This window comes from Oreochromis aureus, linkage group 1, assembly GCF_013358895.1.
Source record: "Oreochromis aureus strain Israel breed Guangdong linkage group 1, ZZ_aureus, whole genome shotgun sequence".
NCBI classification, from domain to species: Eukaryota; Metazoa; Chordata; class Actinopteri; order Cichliformes; family Cichlidae; genus Oreochromis; species Oreochromis aureus.
Genome location: NC_052942.1, coordinates 5,685,086 through 5,704,258, shown reverse-complemented (window position 1 = coordinate 5,704,258; position 19,173 = coordinate 5,685,086). Strand labels below are relative to the sequence as shown.

General features: G+C 39.5%; 1 protein-coding gene across 1 annotated transcript; it reads right to left on the bottom strand.

The window, feature by feature from the left end:
- Positions 1-247: 247 nt before the first annotated feature.
- On the bottom strand, positions 248-19,173 carry LOC116325093 (intestinal mucin-like protein). Its single transcript, XM_039614357.1, has 20 exons — positions 18,348-19,173; positions 16,334-16,619; positions 15,339-15,616; positions 12,787-12,958; positions 12,048-12,292; positions 11,730-11,913; positions 9,654-9,858; positions 7,722-7,894; positions 7,554-7,623; positions 7,231-7,346; positions 7,107-7,138; positions 6,857-7,025; positions 4,764-4,859; positions 4,461-4,501; positions 3,386-3,637; positions 1,736-1,837; positions 1,268-1,396; positions 1,136-1,175; positions 927-1,044; positions 248-621 (listed from the first exon to the last, which is right to left on the bottom strand). Exons 1-20 carry the CDS (start codon positions 19,029-19,031, stop codon positions 420-422), a joined length of 3,594 nt encoding a protein of 1,197 aa, XP_039470291.1. The 5' UTR covers positions 19,032-19,173; the 3' UTR covers positions 248-419.

Sequence of the window (19,173 nt, the reverse complement as noted above, 5' to 3'; positions counted from 1 at the left end):
CAGTCATATATCACTAGACAAGAACAAGTAGTGCACATGTTTTTTAAGTGAGAAGCTGATGCAGAAGCCAGCCGATAGCAGATGTAATGGAAATGGAATATAACCTTTCTGTAAGATTGTTCCCTTCACAATGTCAAATTTATCAAAAAGTGTTAAACCGCTATTTTATTTTTTTTTTGAAAAGTAAGTATTTTTCAAACCTTTGTGTTCTTTGATGTTCAATCCCCACAAAGACTTGGTAAAAATGTTCATGTTGCAGAAAGGACTTTAATTTTTATCACCAAGAAAAGACAGTTTACATCACAGTGGTATGTTGTGATACAGAAAAGGAGCATTTGTTCAACCAGAGATAAGAAAACGTGGTACAAAGAGTGTCAAAGGTGGTCTTAGCCATCGTAAAGCATTCAAGTTACTGATGATCAGCGTCTCCTGCGGCGCTGTGGTTTGGGCGTTGTTCCTTCCACGCATTCTGTTTTGATGCACTGGCATGACTGTGCCATGGTGTAGCTGTGCTGCAGCTTAGACCCATCAGCACAGGTAAGCTCCACCTGCTCCACACTGGTGGTGGCTTCTTGGCAGCACTCGCAATTGTGTACCATTGTGTTGGCTGCCATAGAATACCTGAACACACACACAGAAAGACCAGTTGATGAAGAAAAATATGAATGTTCCTTACAATGCCTAATCCTCAGTGGGTGAGGTTTAAAGATAATTATTACTTTAATGTTGCACTCATAAATACTAGTTATTATTGGTAAGTAAAGTTCACTTACAGCAGATACATAATAGTGTATTCTTACTAGTCTTTGGTATGCAGTAAAAAAAAACAAAAAACAGATGAAATACTCTCAGAATACAGTGAACATGTAGCAGGCAGTTAAGGGAAATGAAGGCAATCTTGGTTAAATTTAAAATAATAGACTTACATGGAGAAACTGTCACAGTGTCCGGCGCAATATGTGATGTTAACTGGCTGTGCACTCTTGCAGTTGTTCAGTTCAATGATTCTCTGCTCCTTCTGGGTCTTACACAGACTTATGTTGCCTGGAACACATGACAGCAGTTGCACACTCACATGATGCAGTTTTAAACTTTGTTCTTAACATGTATTTAGTTATTTAGTTTGATGGCTTACACGTTTTGCAGCACCCATTGGCATCTGTTGTTTCAGTGCCCTGGAGGAAGAAGACATTTCATGTTGTGTGAAATATTCAGCAGTAAAACGCAAAATCCACTAATCTGATCTGTAAAAGTCTAATAAACTCACAGGTTCACAGTCCAAGGGATTAAACGGAGGACAAGTAGTCTTGGTTTCCTTGGTAACAAGCTGTCCATTGAGCTTCTCACAGGTATATTGCACACATTTGTTATTAGGAGGTATGTAAGAGCTGTTGACCTGTAAAACATGAAAGTTAGAACCAAGAAAGTTGTCACAAAGAGACCATCTATCACTTCTGGCTCAAAACAGAGGGTACCTGCATGTCATCTCATTTCAAAAATAGAGAAGGTCTGATAACTCAGTTTGATTTAGTTGCAATTAATAGGTTCCTGCTTGTTTGCTTATTGTTGGTTTTTGTTTTGTTTTTGTTTTTTTACACTTTTTTGGCTTTGAATTTATAAGCTTTTGTTTTTTAGGTTCTAAATTGCTGATTAGTTTTTAAGAAAGAGAAAGAAAGGAGTGCTGCTATGCTGCTAATAATGCTAGTATTTATTCGCTGTTGGTTGCAGTACTGACCTCAATAACATGCACCGTCACGTTGTCAGTTGTGGTGAAAATACAGTCCGTCTGAACACATGTTCCACAGCACTTTCCTGGTTCAGTCTGATATTCATAACCCTGCGAAAGAGAGGGATAAGGAGAGTAAGAGAGCTTTGTAACAAAAGATAACAGTATGTGTGTGTTTGTCTAGACCTGAGTATGCTGGAATATGCTCCACTGTGGCTGAATTAAAACATATCTGCATGTGAAGGACTCTACCACTTATCACAAATGCTTGAATACAGTTCTTGCTAAGGGGGCACAGCCAGTTAGTAGGTTTAAGGGCCAATTACTTTTTAGCATAGGGTCAGGTATAGGTTTTCATAGGTTTTGCTTTCTTTTTTTCATTATTTAAAAACTGCATTTAATATTTACTTGAGTTATCTTTATCTAATGTTAAAATTTATTTGATTACCTTAAACATCTAAGTGTGGCAAATATGCAAAAAACGAAAAAATCAGCAAAGGGCAAAAATGTTTTATCATTACTATTTGCACAACAAAAGTAAAGAAGAAAGCTAGTTTATAAAGGATAGGGTAAACACATATATACTTAGAGGCTAATAAGTTTCAAGTTACATGACAATAAAACTTGAAACTTATTTGTTAATGATGCCTTCACAAAGTTCTTAAAGAGAACCTGTGCTCTTTTTCAGATCTGTAGTCATGTTCTTGGACTATACGAGAGTAGCGTTTCAAAATTCATAGTTCTTAATAATGTTTATCCTTAGTTCATTATCTGAAACATGTATTTTTAATTCTTCTGTCACCTTAAAGGTATATTAGCCAACTTTCTATTGAATGGCTCCACCTCACTAAGGAAACATTTGAACAACAGGTGGGTGGTGTTTCTGTGTTCCCAGTAAAAGCTGTGCACCTGAGTGGTCCATATTAGTGATATCCAATCTCAGTGACATCATATTGAGTTACTAGTGAAAAAAAAAAAAAAACACCAGCAGAAATGGTGTTTAGAGAAGTCTGAAGGATTGCGTGTGCATAAATATGTTGGCCTCATTATTTCAAGCTACAGATGTGTTTAATGTAACATAGTAATACCATTTTGTTTTGTTTTGGAGTCGTTTGGCCAAGTTTCACAAATCTGTTCATTTCAATTCACATCTATGGTCCTAGTTTTTTGGTGCTATTGTACTGAACATTGTACTGAACATTGTACTGAACATTATACTGGGGGGCAACCGTGGCTCAGGGGGTTGGGAAGCGCACCTGTAACCGGAAGGTCGCCGGTTCGATCCCCGGCCTTTCTGTCCTGGTCGTTGTGTCCTTGGGCAAGACACTTTACCCTACCGCCTACTGGTGTTGGCCAGAGGGGCCGATGGCGTGATATGGCAGCCTCGCCTCTGTCAGTCTGCCCCGGGGCAGCTGTGGCTACAACCATAGCTTGCCTCCACCAGTGTATGAATGTGAGCGTGAATGAATAATGGCATTGTAAAGCGCTTTGGGTGCCTTGAAAAGCGCTATATAAATCCAATCCATTATTATTATTATTATTATTATTATTATACTGCGATTTGCTCAGGCTTGCTTGCTGGTGTGAGGTGTGGTGTGATGATTCCTCTTTATGATAGTAATGAATGTGTCATGTGAGTTGATATGTGAATGAGCTTACAGCAGAACAGTTTTTGTTGCAGATGACAGGTTCACAGGTAATAACGTTCAGCTTGGTGACAGGATCCATTTCGGGGCCACAGTAACATTCCTGGCAGGGCCCGGGTGTAAATGACTCTGACATTGTTGATGTTTCTCCAGCTCCTGATGGTGCTGTTGTTGTTACTGATGGTTGTTCTGCCATTGATTGTGCTTCTGGTGCTTCCAGCGGGGGTTCTGATAGTGTGTCTGGCGTTGGGATCTTGGCACCAGGCTAAAGAATTGTATGTTATATATTATATAAATAGCTTCAAGGAATCTTTCATACCTCTATATTTATTTTAAGCCTTATCGTAATGATGGGTATAAAACAAAGCAAGTTCAGCACAGAAAGAGTTAGCTGGCTTGACAAAAATCTAAAACACCAGTCAAAGATATCATATATATTAGGGGGTGTTTTACATGTCAATTGAGCACTACCAGAGATCATATCAGGGAGGTGAGTGATAGAGATCTATAAAGAATATAAAAAATAACAACATAATATGACACTTTGGCAACAAATAGGACAAGAGATGCTGGATATTTGATCAACACAAGTGCACAGGGCAGTAAAATAAATGCATTAACTAAAGTTATAAGCACATCGTGCGGTCTCTGTGCTGTTTTTTTATATTTACCTCCACATTAGATCCCTGATACTTCAAACTGCACGGGCTGAATAAACATTAAAGTTACTTGGTGTGTTCAGCTCTGACACTCTTCCATAGCCTATGTGAAGTATTGCCTACAAATGTAACTGATTCACTTTTTGTTCTCCAATAGCTGCGATTGAAATTAAGACCTAACGTAACCATCTGAATACATGCAAATTCCAGTGAAAGTGCCTCACACAGTTTTCACTGTTGTAACTTTACACCTGGGCTTCATTCAGTGGTTAGTCAGGCACAGTTTAAAAAGTTGAATATACTGATGTAAGTCATACACTTCAGCATACTGCACTTGATTATGGATATAATTCAGGACAACCGATGGACCTTTTTTGATGTATTAGGGAAAACCACTTATTGTTTCCAGAGTTTGAACTATGTGCTTACCTTGTATTCAGTCATATTATAGACACACACACCTTTAGGAACTGCAGACACAAAGAGACATGGGTTTGATTAACATTCACACCTATTGCATTGATGATCTGTTATAGTTAACACTGTACTAGACTCCATCCATCCATTCATTCATTCATTCATTCATTCATTCACTTCCTTATCAGGGTCATTCTTGCTACTTATAACACACAAGTAGGAAGAACATTCTTTAGTATCATAATTAGGTATCTTTCTTCAGAACATTATAATTCAACAACAGATAGGACAGGCTGATAGATTAGAGTGACATACCACACTTGTAGGATAGACAACAGGTGCCATTGGTAATGCTCAGTTGGAAGCCCGGCAAGCACGTGGGTGGAGCAGGGCACAGGTTTATATTGCATTCTGTTGTAAAAGGAATGAGAACTTGTCAGAATGTGATGATGAAGATTTGCAGAATTTTCTATCTGATAACAATGACTTAAAGAACCAGGAAATCAATTCTGTATGTTTACATGATTAAGTACAAGTTGGGAAGAGATTTTGCTGAGCCAAGCTCTCTTTTAATTCAATTCAATTTTATTTATATAGCTCCAAAACACAAAAATAGTTGCCTCAGGGCACTTTATGTTGTAAGGTTAAGACTTTACAATATTGTAAGGTCTTACCCCAACAGCCAGATAACCCCCTATGAGCAAGCACTTTGCTGACAGTGGGGAGGAAAAACTCCCTTTTAACAGGAAGAAGAACCAGCCTCAGGGAAGGGCAGTTATCTGCTGTGACCAGTTACGGGTAAGAGGAGAAAGACAGGACCAAACACAAGCTGTGCAAGAGACCCAAAGATGAATAATATCTAATGATTAATTTCAAAGTGGTGTATGAACGTGTATGCCTGCCATTTTACTTTTAAATATCCTATGAACAACAAGTAAGCCAGCAGCCTGAGAGTGAAGCACTGTGTTGACCTTATATGGTACTGTGAGGTCCACATATACTCATATGCCAGAAGGTTGGTTGTGTATTCCAGCACAGTGGAAGGGCTGGACAGGGCCATAGAAGGTCCTTACGAGCAGGACCGATATCTTCTACTAAAGACTTCATTGGGGTGATGACACCCTAACTGCCAATAGCATTGGGATGAAATCCTTGGATCTATTATCAGACCCTACGTGCACGACAATGAACAGGCTCGTGTGGATTCAGGTAGTTCCTCAAGGATAAAGGAAATAATATCATTGACTGGCTTCTAGGATTACCTGACTAAGTCCCATATAACACCTCTGCAACATTTGGTCCATCCAACACAAACAGGTTGCACTTCAGACTGTCCAGGAACTCAGTTATACCCTGATCCAGACCTGGGAGGAGACCCCCAGGACACAGTCGGTGATCCACTACCCTGCGCCGTGAAGTGCTTGGCATTTCCCATCATGGTGTCCCCCGGGAGACCATCTATATATTTGACATTGCCAGATTTAAGCACATGGGCTCCATACAAACTGCTAAATACCATTTTGCGTTGCTGCAATGAAATTTTACAAAATGGACTAGCCTGCCACATATTTTTTTCACTTTGATTTTTGGGGTGTCTTTGAATTAAGCCCTCTGTTGGTTGATAATCTCTGTTTCTATCAAATAATATTACATGCTTTTAGTCCTAAAACATCCATCTTTATCAGTTGAGAAAACCAGCATGACCTTTGTCCCCTGAGATCTGATGTGTGTTCCTTCAATTATTTTGAGCAGTGTTCCAAAACATTGTGGTCAACAAATTAATGTGAATGTAGTCTTTTTTTTTTCTAAACAACCATGTGATGATTTCAAAGAAATGCAATAAGTATATTGGCACAAACTCTGTCGATTTTGATTTTTCATTTTCATTATTATTCACTGACTGAGTTGGAGATATAAGATTAGAACCAGGGGGATAGAACTAAGGTGTCTCTGAAAAGCAAACAGAAATGCAAATCTGCATATTTTCCATAATACTAAATAATTAAATTATGGATGTACCAGGCATGAGACTACCTCCAGGTGTTATCTGGCATATTAGGCTCAGAGGGTAGAGTGGGTTGTCCACGAACCGAAAGGTTGTTGGATTGATGCCTTACTCTTCCAGTTTGAGTATTTGAGTATCCTAAGTTGCCACTGATGCATCCAATGGAGTGTGAGTGTGTGCGTAAATGTCGGACAGCACAGAGAGATGGATAAAAGTGCTGTGTGAATAATATGTGTGATTGACTATACGAGTCTTGTAATAAAAACACACTTTGAGATGAAAATTGAGTATAAAGACTGTACTAGTCCCAAAAAAGGCAATTTTCATCAGTGTCAGTCATCCATTTGTGTGACATCAACTGCAAGACAGTATCTAAAGCTAGTTCAAAGACACTATAACTGACCACATGACTGTGTTGTGCAGCAGTTCACTGTATTGTTGACCAGTTGCTGGCCAGGTTCGCTGCAGTTAGGACTTTGTACAGACTGGCACTGAACAGGCTCACACTGGACGCTCATGGAATCCTTGTCACAAACACAGGTTTGGCAGTCACTTGTCCAAGTCTCACCCAGCTGTTTAAAAGAAACACACCAATTCAGATTCACACATCTTATTTATTGTTAAGAATGCATGAACATAAGAACAATTCTCACCTGTTTGGGTTTTCCATCAGGTCCAACACAAGCTGAAAGGCAATCACAGACAGTAGCAGGTGATGTTTTGGAGAAAAATATTCCAAAACCCAGAAAAATAGTGTTTTATAGAATCTCGTCTTACCACAGGTGTCAACACATATGTCATGTACTGTGTTGAATAATGTGGTACCATGAGGACAGAAGCAACCTTCCTTAGTGTCGTTACTGGATGCCGCTGTTTGATATGCCATGTTGTATCTGATGGGAAAATGAATTAGCCCAACATAGTAAAGACCCTACAAACAGAGATTGGGCTAATCTTGATTAAAAATAATAAAATATTTAATTAATCCTACTATCAAAATATTGCATAAAAATGTAGTGTTTTTGAAATATACACATCACTAACTTCCCCAGGATCATTAAACAAACAAAAGTCCTTCACACTGATATAGTTTACACTACCCGTTATTGCATGTAGGTTCTACAGATGGACCACAGGGCATGTACACTTTGTTGCTTGGACACTTGTGCTCTGAAAGATGGAAGTATGTTAAGAGCACATTCTTCAGAACCGCAAAAACCGTAGTGTTATAAACTATCAACTGTATGCATATAATATTTATATCTCACCACAGAGCCCATTGGTAGCATTTCTCCAATCAATACAGATTCCTTCATTAGAACATTCAGTGGCATAAGCCTCCAGACTGCAGCAGCTGTTTTTCCCAAGATTGCAATTGTCAAACACACATGATGTCACAAATGGTCCTGGAGGTACAACTGTGTGGCATGGTGCAAATAAACTAGAAGGGACATACAAGCCAGAGTACAACAGGAAAATGATTATTCACAAAACGTCTAAAAACAGAAAAAAAGGCAAAAAACCAAACAAACAAAAAACAAAATCTAAAAACATTCATGCATCATATAATGACTAAAAACATCCATACGTGTAGTAGGCCAGTTACTTGCCTCAGTGCTATCGCTTAGCTTATAAACTTCACTACAAAAAGTGAAGAAACTAGTGTTTGATCAATTTTTTCTGTGTTTTTGTTTTTGGTAAATGGACTGGATAGTGCTTTTACCAAAACAAAAATAAAATTGGTAAGAAGAATGGACAGTACTTGTCTACTCTACCTAAGCACTCATGCCTCATTATGAACAACATCCCTAATTCAGACAAGCACTTTCTTTTATATGCGTGTTAAGTGTTTTCAATCTAACATCCACATGCACTGACACTCCAATGGATGCATCAGAGAGCAACTTGAGGTCAATATTTTGCCCAAGGATATTTGGCATACAGACTGGAGCAGCCAGGGATCAAACCACCTACCTTTCAATTAGGAGTTGACCTGCTCTACCTCCTGAGCTACAACCACCTAGACTGCTGCTCAGCCCACAAATGTGGATTCTTTACAAATGTGGTACCATTTTATAAAGCTTGGCCTTCAATTTGGAGACTGTACTAAATAATAAACCACTTTAGCAGGGTCCATGCTCACAGTTGTTTTTGATCAAGCACCAATAAGGTACCAGAAGCTCAAAACCAGTCAATAGTCAATAGAGTAAGCTGTAAGGCATTTGCAGAGAAGATTTGACAAGTTTTTCATGGGCGCATACACTAAACTCAGTGGCTCCATTTAAGGGGAAATAAACAGGCTTTCCAACACTATGATTTAGTGTTGCAGCAGCCTACACCTATTGCAGCATAACTAAGCGAGGATTCAGGGTCACCTGATCCAGCCCTAACTATATGCTTTAGCAAAAAGGAAAGTTTGAAGCCTAATCTTAAAAGTAGAGATAGTGTCTGTCTCCCGAATCCAAAGTGGAAGCTGGTTCCACAGAAGAGGGGCCTGAAAACTGAAGGCTCTGCCTCCCATTCTACTTTTAAATACTATAGGAACAACAAGTAAGCCTGCAGTGTGAGAGCGAAGTGCTCTAATGCTGTGATATGGTACTATAAGGTTATTAAGATAAGATGGGGCCTGATTATTTAATACCTTGTATGTGAGGAGCAGGATTTTGAATTCTGGATTTAACAGTGAATGAAGGGAAGCCAATATAGGAGAAATATGCTCTCTCTTTCTAGTCCCTGTCAGTACTCTTGCTGCAGCATTTTGGATTAACTGGAGGCTTTTCAGGGAGTTTTTAGGACATCCTGATAATAATGAATTACAGTAGTCCAGCCTGGAAGTAATAAATGCATGAACTAGTTTTTCAGCATCACTCCAAGACAAATTGTACCTATTTAATAGATCAGACTGGAATGGATGACTGGAGAACTGTTTACTAGTAATAGAACTAGGCTAAGTCATTCAGTACTGTCTCAGTTTTGTCCTCATCTGTATGCTCTGCCACTTTATGATACATACTATTGATTTAGAATATTTGTAGCGCTCCTTCACAGGGTGTCAACTTGACAGTCAATTTGGAAAGAAAATACCATTATACCACATACCCCAAATCAATTTGTTCTACATGTGCAGAATAAGCACATTTTTCTATCTACCAAAATAAAAACTATAAAGAGTTTGCTGAACAGTTTGTGGTTCTCTTTACCTGCTAGTTAGTAGATCACAGATAGCAGGTTTACAAACAGGTGGTGTTGAGTGTGGGGGGTTTGATGTAGTTCTGGGTGTTGGTGGGGTTGTGGGGATAACACAGGGTGTATCTGGGACCTGCCACTCGCCTGCAGTGTCTGAGCAACTTCCCACCTGGCCATTTGGAGAACGGCATTCATTGCTCTGGGAGTTGTCACAGGTACCTAGTAAAGGAAAGGCAGCAGAATGAAACCAGAAAAAAAGCCTAAGAAAGAAACTGATTATATGATCAATATCAAAGGTATGTAGGCATACTTACATACTTACACACTTTTTTTCTTATCTAAGCTTCACTCTTATTAAATTAACAGGTTGTTCAAGACATGTACAGATATTTCTTTAAATGTGAAATTAGTTAAAATTTCAGAACAAACATAATTTTTAGCGGCAATCAAAATGTTTTACACACACTACCGGTCAAATGTTTTAGAACACCCCAATTTTTAAATTTTTTTATTGAAAATTATGCAGTTTAATGTCTCACTGCACTCTGAAATGAAAGCATAGGACAAAATGATCAAAATGTATTCTAAACTTTTGACTCATCAAAGTAGCCACCTTTGGCAGATATAACAGCTGAACACCCCCGTGGCATTCTTTCTACAATAGAAATCAAATATTGTTCAGAAAGTTCTTCTCATATCTGTTGCACAAGTTCCCCTAAATGTGGACCTTGTAGGTTGCTTTGCTTTCACTCTTCTGTCCAGTTCATCCCAAACCAGCTCGATGGGGTTTAAGTCTGGAGACTGTGCTGTATGCTCAACAGCATACAAAAATCCTGCATGATGAACCAAAGATTTCACATTTTGATTCATCAGTTCAAAATAAATTCTTCCAGTCTTCAGTAGTCCAACAGCAGTTTTTCATGGCCCAGGCAAGCCTCTTTGTCTTATTCTGACATCTTAGGAATGGCTTTCTTGCTGCAGAATCGAAGTCTTCTCTTCACAGTTGAAACTGAGACTTGCTTACTACGACCACTATTAAACTGTGCTTGAAGCTGTTGTCCTGTGAGCCGCCAATCACACAAGCTGTTAACTCTCAGAAACTCTGATTCATTTGTGGCTTTGGGTCTGCCAGACCTTTTCCTGTCAGTTTGTTTCTTGCACAAAAAAGTTGAGCCCGTCCCATCTCGATCAAGTGAAGAGGACAATGATGTGACCGTTTCAGGAGATGATAAAATATTTCTTAACACCCCGATAGCTTGCTGAAGAACTCGAGTTTCTTCTCCCCCCTCCATGCTGTCAGACACTTGAAAGTGACCCGCGTGTGCTTCTTGGTCAATCACAGCGGTACAGACACCCAGCCTTCCGTTTCCATTAAACTCCTTCCGTTTCCACTATACTCTTTCATTCACATACATTATTCTCTTGCATACATATATTTTCTTCTGACATGTATGCATTCTCTGCTTACATACATATATTATTTGTGAGGTTAAATGCATACTGAATGCATGTAAATGAGAGCAAAATGTAGGAATGCATAAATGAAAATGCATGTATGTTAGAGTGAAAATTTGTAAATATGTACATTAAAATACATGTATGAGAGAGCACAATATTGCAGTGTGTGTGTTAAATATGTGTAAACATGAGAATAAAAATATCTAAATATAAAAATTAAAATAAAACTATATGAGAGTGAAAGTATATGTATGTGAAAGAAAAATATATGTATGTGAGAGTGACAATACGTGTGTCTGACAGAAGAATATATGTATGTGAGAGTGAAAATATATGTATGTGAAAGAAGAATGTATGTGTGTGAGAGTGACAATATGTGTGTCTGACAGAAGAATATATGTATGTGAGAGTGAAAATATATGTATGTGAGAGTGACAATACGTGTGTCTGACAGAAGAATATATGTATGTGAGAGTGAAAGAATGAATTTTGGCTTGTACGGCCCCTCATAGATTAGAGTTAAATTTGATTGCAAGTGGCTGGGGAATCTTTTATTATTATTATTATTTGGCTTATTAATGGTCATTGTTTAGGCCTGGGTGAAAGATTGGGAGAAGCGTTCTCTAACTCACCACATTGTCCCTCTGTGTTTCCTTCAAAGAGGGAGTAGGGAAGGTCAATGCTGAATGAAGAGCCTGAATAGACTATTTTTGCACTGATGTCCTGTAACTCCAATGTGGTGATTATATCTGTGCTAGTAATGTGCAGGACAGAATTGCTATAGGCAGGATAGATCTTTTGCTGATTCACAAACACCTGTAGGTAACAACACAATTTACGTTAGAAAATAGTGTGAAATAAGCACAATGTTATTATGCTACACATTGTACTCATTTGCAAGATTAACCATTAGATCAGCTTTCGCTTTGTCAAATTGAATTATTGCTTACCACATTAGTTGATACTCCTGAAGACGTCAGCTGAGTCAAAACCACTTTGAAGGATTTATATGCAACAGTAAGAGCCTTGGGACAGAATGTGCTGTTTGATGGATCACAATCACGATTAACTACAATAGTCAGGTTATATTTAGCAATAATCTCTTTGACCAGGTAGTAAGAGCAATTCTCATTGAAATTGTAGGATTCTCCATCAAATGTTAAGTAGTGGGATCCACACCAGATACTGCACACACCTGCAGGGTGAAAAGAATCATGTATAGAAATGTTAAGTAATAACTGGAACAGGAAAAATAGGCAAGTGTCATAAGTAAACAAAAGAACATACTATAGATCTGCCTAAACAGTCAGAATGCAGGCTGATGTAATTTTATTTATAAAGAACATTTAATACAAGGTTGGCCAAAGTGCTGTAGATGAAACAGAGTGTTGCACAGTAACATAAAAACTTCACTATACATATATGGACACATGCCCACTCACAACAAGAAATGTGCCACGAAAAGACAATAGACAATAAATGCCTAAATAACTAACAACAACATGAATGGTAATCATGGCCATTGATCACTGGTGGCTTTTCATGTATTTACAAGCCTCAAGGCTCTGACACAAGATTATCTGCAGTATATCAAAGTGACAGATTTCATAGTTTGTATTTATACACACTATAAATACAGTGTATATTTATATTTTGGTGTATATTTATATTATACATAATTCAGCTTACATCGACATTCATAGTGAGGGCAGCATCCATCATCATCAGAGATCTTAGCAGCACTGCGTCCATTGGTACAGATTGGCTGCTGCATAGTAGGACAGACTGTTGGCATCATTATAATCTTCCCATTAATGCAAGTAGCTGTAGTGCAGTTGCCGGCATCCCAGGACTCTCCATTCTGAATAAGGATTGACAAACAAAAAGCGTTTTAGGAGACCATGGGTTTGTTTAAAAATACACTGTCTTTCAAGTCTATTTTCGTAATCTCATTTGGGTTTATAATTATTCTTATCCCAGACATATGCTCTTTTATTTATTTATTTTTTGCATTTTGCACATATCTAAAATATATGTTTATTTATTGTGAAAGTTTTCGACCCACTTTTTACATTTGTAAATCTGTGAAGTAACAGTAAAGCTGAATCTGAATCCAAGTCACCAGATAGGTTAATATGTGAAAGAACCCTCACAGGCACAGAACATGCTAACAAAGAGCCCCAACTTGTTTTCAAACCAGAAACATTCATCCTGTGAGGCAGCTGTGCTAGCCACTGCTTGAATGTGCCACTGTGTTTCTTTTCTGCATTTCATTTTTTTTTTTTCAGCTTAGTGCACCGCTGTACACAGTGGTGCACTAAGGTAGGCCTATTATCAGCAAATCAAGACCAATTACACCATGGACTTGGAATTACCAAATGCTCTATTGCAGATGTACAGGGTGGGCCATTTATATGGATACACCGTAATAAAATGGGAATGGTTGGTGATATTAAAGTCCTGTTTGTGGCACATTAGTATATGTGAGGGGGCAAACTCCTCAAGATGGGTGGTGACCATGGTGGCCATTTAGAAGTCGGCCATCTTGGATACGGCTTTTGTTTTTTCAATAGGAAGAGGGCTATGTGACACATCAAACTTATTGGTAATGTCACAAGAAAAACAATGGTGTGCTTGGTTTCAACGTAACTTTATTCTTTCATGAGTTAATTACAAGTTTTTTCTTTGTTCACAGCCATTGACATCTCGAAGAGGTTAACACGTGAGGAGCGGATCGAAATTGTGTTGATATCTGGTGAATGCAGTAACCGGGTCATTGCAGCAGATTTCAATGCAAGACACCCTACGAGACCACCCATCTCCCATGCTACAGTTAGCAAACTGCTTGCTAAGTTTCGTGAAACTGGTTCAGTGTTGGATTTGCCAAAATGTGGACGCAAGAAAACTGTCACTAATGAAGAAACATCAGTGGCTGTCCTAGCTTCATTCAGCAAGAGCCCACAGCGTAGCACTCGCGCATGTCACTGGAGAGTGGCATTAGTCGAACATCCCTTCGGCGGATATTAGCTACTCACAAATGGCACCCTTACAAACTCCAGCTACTGCAGCATCTCAATGAGGATGACCCAGATCGGCGCACAGAATTTGCAGAATGGGCAAAACAAAAATTGGAACAGGACCCTCAGTTCACGCAGAAGATTTTGTTCAGTGATGAGGCAAACTTTTATGTGAATGGTGAAGTTAACAAATAAAACCACCGCTATTGGTCTGACACTAACCCACATTGGATGGATCCCTTCAAGACTGCTGGAACAACAAAAGTGATGGTTTGGTGTGGTATATGGGGTACAACGATAGTGGGTCCATTCTTCATCAATGGAAACCTCAAGGCCACTGGATTTGAAATTGCTACATGATGATGTGTTTCCCTCTTTATGCACGTGAAGCTGGCACGTTCCCTGAGTTTTTCCAGCAAGATGGTGCACCACCACATTATGGGTGCCAGGTCTGAGCATTCCTAGATGAACAGTTTCCTGGAAAGTGTATTGGTTGTCGTGGGCCAGTTGAATGGCCCCCAAGGTCTCCCGATCTGACCCCCTTAGACTTTTATCTTTGGGGTCATCTGAAGGCAATTGTCTATGGTGTGAAGATACGAGATGTGCAGCACCTGAAACTACGGATACTGGATGCCTGTGTTGGCATTTCTCCTGTGTGTTGCTATCAGTGTGTGAAGAGTGGGAGAAGAGGGTTGCATTGACAATCCAACACAATGGGCAGCACATTGAACACATTTTATAAGTGGTCAGAAACTTGTAAATAACTCATGAAAGAATAAAGTTACGTTGAAACCAAGCACACCATTGTTTTTCTTGTGACATTACCAGTAAGTTTGATGTGTCACATGGCCCTCTTCCTATTGAAAAAACAAAAGTTGTATCCAAGATGGCCGGCTTCTAAATGGCCACCATGGTCACCACCCATCTTGAGGAGTTTGCCCCCTCACATATACTAATGTGCCACAAACAGGACTTTAATATCACCAACCATTCCCATTTTATTACGGTGTATCCATATAAATGGCCCACCCTGTACACTCTCTGCTTTACAGCCTCTCAACTGGTATTCACCAAGGCATCACAGTGGTAAATGAAAAAATTACATATAGCTATTACTGCAGACATGTTGACTGTGTCACACCAGCACCAAAGTGGTATTTAACAAAAAGCCCGTACATTGCCCTCACTCAATAAATAATAAAAACATATGTAATTATATCACACCTGTCTCGGTGGATACACATCATTGCAGGCATTTTGAGTAGATGAAGTTATTGATGTACTTGAAGTAAAGGAGGCAGGAATAGTTGTTGTCAGAGGTACTGAGCTGGAAATTGTGGCCTTTGTGGTAGTGCTGAATACTGTAGTTGTAGAGTGTGCAGTAGTGGGCACACTTGGTGTCACAGGACATGGACTGGATTGTGTCTCAATTTCACAAGATGCATTGCAAATTGCAGCATAACACCACCCTAAGCCATCAGTGACATTGTACACCAAGTCCCCTTTGAAAAAACAAACAAAAACAAAACACAGATAATTAAACAAGCGCTGTATTGGTATCCAACTGGACAGACTGGATGCTCAAAGATTTAACGTCTGTCAAATTAACAGGTTTTGCTATGTCCATTTCTACCTAAAGACTGATATGCATTTTCTTCATGAAAAACCCTGGAATTTAGAACAATATGCATTCAAATAAGAACTTCAGATGAGAATATAAAACTATAAATTTGAGGTAAGATAATGAATGAAAACAACACTGAGGGACTTAATGAACTATATACAGTGACACACTGTACAGAAAGTTCCCCAATTACCTATGAAACCCATGCTGGTTTTTGTGGAGACCATTCAGACAGCCAGATAGTAGTAACATGCAGCTGAAGTTAATGTGTCACCTGCTCTGGCCCCAGAAATAGAATCATCTATAATAGTTGGGGTCTACCATAATGACTATAAAAATAGCTAGAAATAACCTAATTTTTTCCTTGAAAAGAGTGTTGCCAAGTGGGTAACATAAAGGTGTACCAAGGCTTCTGTTCTGGACTACACTTCTTCCTCACAATCACCTGTTTTCCTGGCTGTCTGGGGAGAATCTGCTATAGGACAGCTAACTGGGACTAAAATTGAAATTTAAAACAAAAACAGAGGTGCCCTAACAACATGTGTTCAGACATAAAGAAAAAGGAAAATAATAACAAAAATGAAAAATAACCTACCAGCATGATGCGAAGCTCCATTGACAATGCATACACATAGTGTCGAAGTTGTATTAAGGGGTGATGGAGAAGCAACTGTGGTTGTGGTTACACTGGGGTTTACACTAGTTGTGTAAACAGTTGTGCTACCTGGAAGTGTCTCTGTTATAGGAGCAATAGAAGTTGTACCTCTAGATGTTGAGGGTAAAATAGTTGTGTTTAAAAGAGAAGGATTTGTAATTACAGTTGAGGAAAACGATGATGCTGTTACAACAGCTAAAGTTGATGCAGCTGTGGTAGAGGATGTTGTTGGTCCCGTTGTAACTATTTTTGGTGTTTTTGTTGTCATAATTGTGGCTGTTGTGGATTCAAATGCTGTTGTTTGTGCAGGTGTTGCAGCTGTTCCTTTAGTGGTAGTGAGAGGACCAGATGTAATTTCAGTGCTCACAGATGGTTTTGATGTAACCGTGGTGGATCCTTGACCTGTTGTTTCAACATGTGGAGCTGTGGTCGTGGTTTCAACAACAGCTGTGGTAGAGGATGTTGTTGGTCCCGATGTAAGTATTTTTGGTGTTTTTGTTGTCATAACTGTGGCTGTTGTGGATTCAAATGCTGTTGTTTGTACAGGTGTTGCAGCTGTTCCTTTAGTGGTAGTGAAAGGCCCAGATGTAATTTCAGTACTCGCAGATGGTTTTGATGTAACCGTGGTGGATCCTTGACCTGTTGTTTCAACATGTGGAACTGTGGTCGTGGTTTCAACAACAGCTGTGGTAGAGGATGTTGTTGGTCCCGTTGTAACTATTTTTGGAGTTTTTGTTGTCATAATTGTGGCTGTTGTGGATTCAAATGCTGTTGTCTCTGTAGGTGTTGCAGCTGTTCCTTTAGTGGTAGTGAAAGGCCCAGATGTAATTTCAGTACTCGCAGATGGTTTTGATGTAACCGTGGTGGATCCTTGACCTGTTGTTTCAACATGTGGAACTGTGGTCGTGGTTTCAACAACAGCTGTGGTAGAGGATGTTGTTGGTCCCGTTGTAACTATTTTTGGTGTTTTTGTTGTCATAACTGTGGCTGTTGTGGATTCAAATGCTGTTGTTTGTACAGGTGTTGCAGCTGTTCCTTTAGTGGTAGTGAAAGGCCCAGATGTAATTTCAGTACTCGCAGATGGTTTTGATGTAACCGTGGTGGATCCTTGACCTGTTGTTTCAACATGTGGAACTGTGGTCGTGGTTTCAACAACAGCTGTGACAGAGGATGTTGTTGGTCCCGATGTAACTATTTTTGGTGTTTTTGTTGTCATGACTGTGGCTGTTGTGGATTCAAATGCTGTTGTCTCTGTAGCTGTTGCAGCTGTTCCTTTAGAGGTAGTGAAAGGCCCAGATGTAATTTCAGTACTCACAGATGGTTTAGATGTAACCGTGGTGGATCCTTGACCTGTTGTTTCAACATGTGGAACTGTGGTCGTGGTTTCAACAACAGCTGTGGTAGAGGATGTTGTTGGTCCCGTTGTAACTATTTTTGGTGTTTTTGTTGTCATAATTGTGGCTGTTGTGGATTCAAATGCTGTTGTCTCTGTAGGTGTTGCAGCTGTTCCTTTAGTGGTAGTGAAAGGCCCAGATGTAATTTCAGTGCTCACAGATGGTTTTGATGTAACCGTGGTGGATCCTTGACCTGTTGTTTTGACATTTGGAACTGTGGTCGTGGTTTCAACAACAGCTGTGACAGAGGATGTTGTTGGTCCCGATGTAACTATTTTTGGTGTTTTTGTTGTCATGACTGTGGCTGTTGTGGATTCAAAAGCTGTTGTTTGTGCAGGTGTTGCAGCTGTTCCTTTAGTGGTAGTGAAAGGCCCAGATGTAATTTCAGTACTCACAGATGGTTTCGATGTAACCGTGGTGGATCCTTGACCTGTTGTTTCAACATGTGGAACTGTGGTCGTGGTTTCAACAACAGCTGTGGTAGAGGATGTTGTTGGTCCCGATGTAACTATTTTTGGTGTTTTTGTTGTCATAATTGTGGCTGTTGTGGATTCAAATGCTTTCGTCTCTGTAGGTGTTGCAGCTGTTCCTTTAGTGGTAGTGAAAAGCCCAGATGTAATTTCAGTACTCACAGACGGTTTAGATGTAACCGTGGTGGATCCTTGACCTGTTGTTTCCACATGTGGAACTGTGGTCGTGGTTTCAACAACAGCTGTGGTAGAGGATGTTGTTGATCCCGATGTAACTATTTTTGGTGTTTTTGTTGTCATAACTGTGGCTGTTGTGGATTCAAATGCTGTTGTTTGTGCAGGTGTTGCAGCTGTTCCTTTAGTGGTAGTGAAAGGCCCAGATGTAATTTCAGTACTCACAGATGGTTTAGCTGTAACCGTGGTGGATCCTTGACCTGTCGTTTCAACATGTGGAACTGTGGTCGTGGTTTCAACAACAGCTGTGGTAGAGGATGTTGTTGGTCCTGATGTAACTATTTTTGGTGTTTTTGTTGTCATAATTGTGGCTGTTGTGGATTCAAATGCTGTTGTCTCTGTAGGTGTTGCAGCTGTTCCTTTAGTGGTAGTGAAAGGCCCAGATGTAATTTCAGTACTCACAGATGGTTTAGCTGTAACCGTGGTGGATCCTTGACCTGTTGTTTCAACATGTGGAACTGTGGTCGTGGTTTCAACAACAGCAGTGACAGAGGATGTTGTTGGTCCTGATGTAACTATTTTTGGTGTTTTTGTTGTCATGACTGTGGCTGTTGTGGATGCAAAAGCTGTTGTTTGTGCAGGTGTTGCAGCTGTTCCTTTAGTGGTAGTGAAAGGCCCAGATGTAATTTCAGTACTCACAGATGGTTTTGATGTAACCGTGGTGGATCCTTGACCTGTTGTT

Excerpts from the sequence above, each read along its gene's own strand:
- LOC116325093 (XM_039614357.1), bottom strand. The coding sequence starts at position 19,031 with ATGACAACAAAAACACCAAAAATAGTTACATCAGGACCAACAACATCC. Across the intron at positions 12,959-15,338 it reads ATGTGTATCCACCGAGACAG|AATGGAGAGTCCTGGGATGC; the intron begins GTGTGATATAAT and ends ATCCTTATTCAG. Across the intron at positions 1,045-1,135 it reads CAATGGGTGCTGCAAAACGT|GCAACATAAGTCTGTGTAAG; the intron begins GTAAGCCATCAA and ends CATGTGTTCCAG.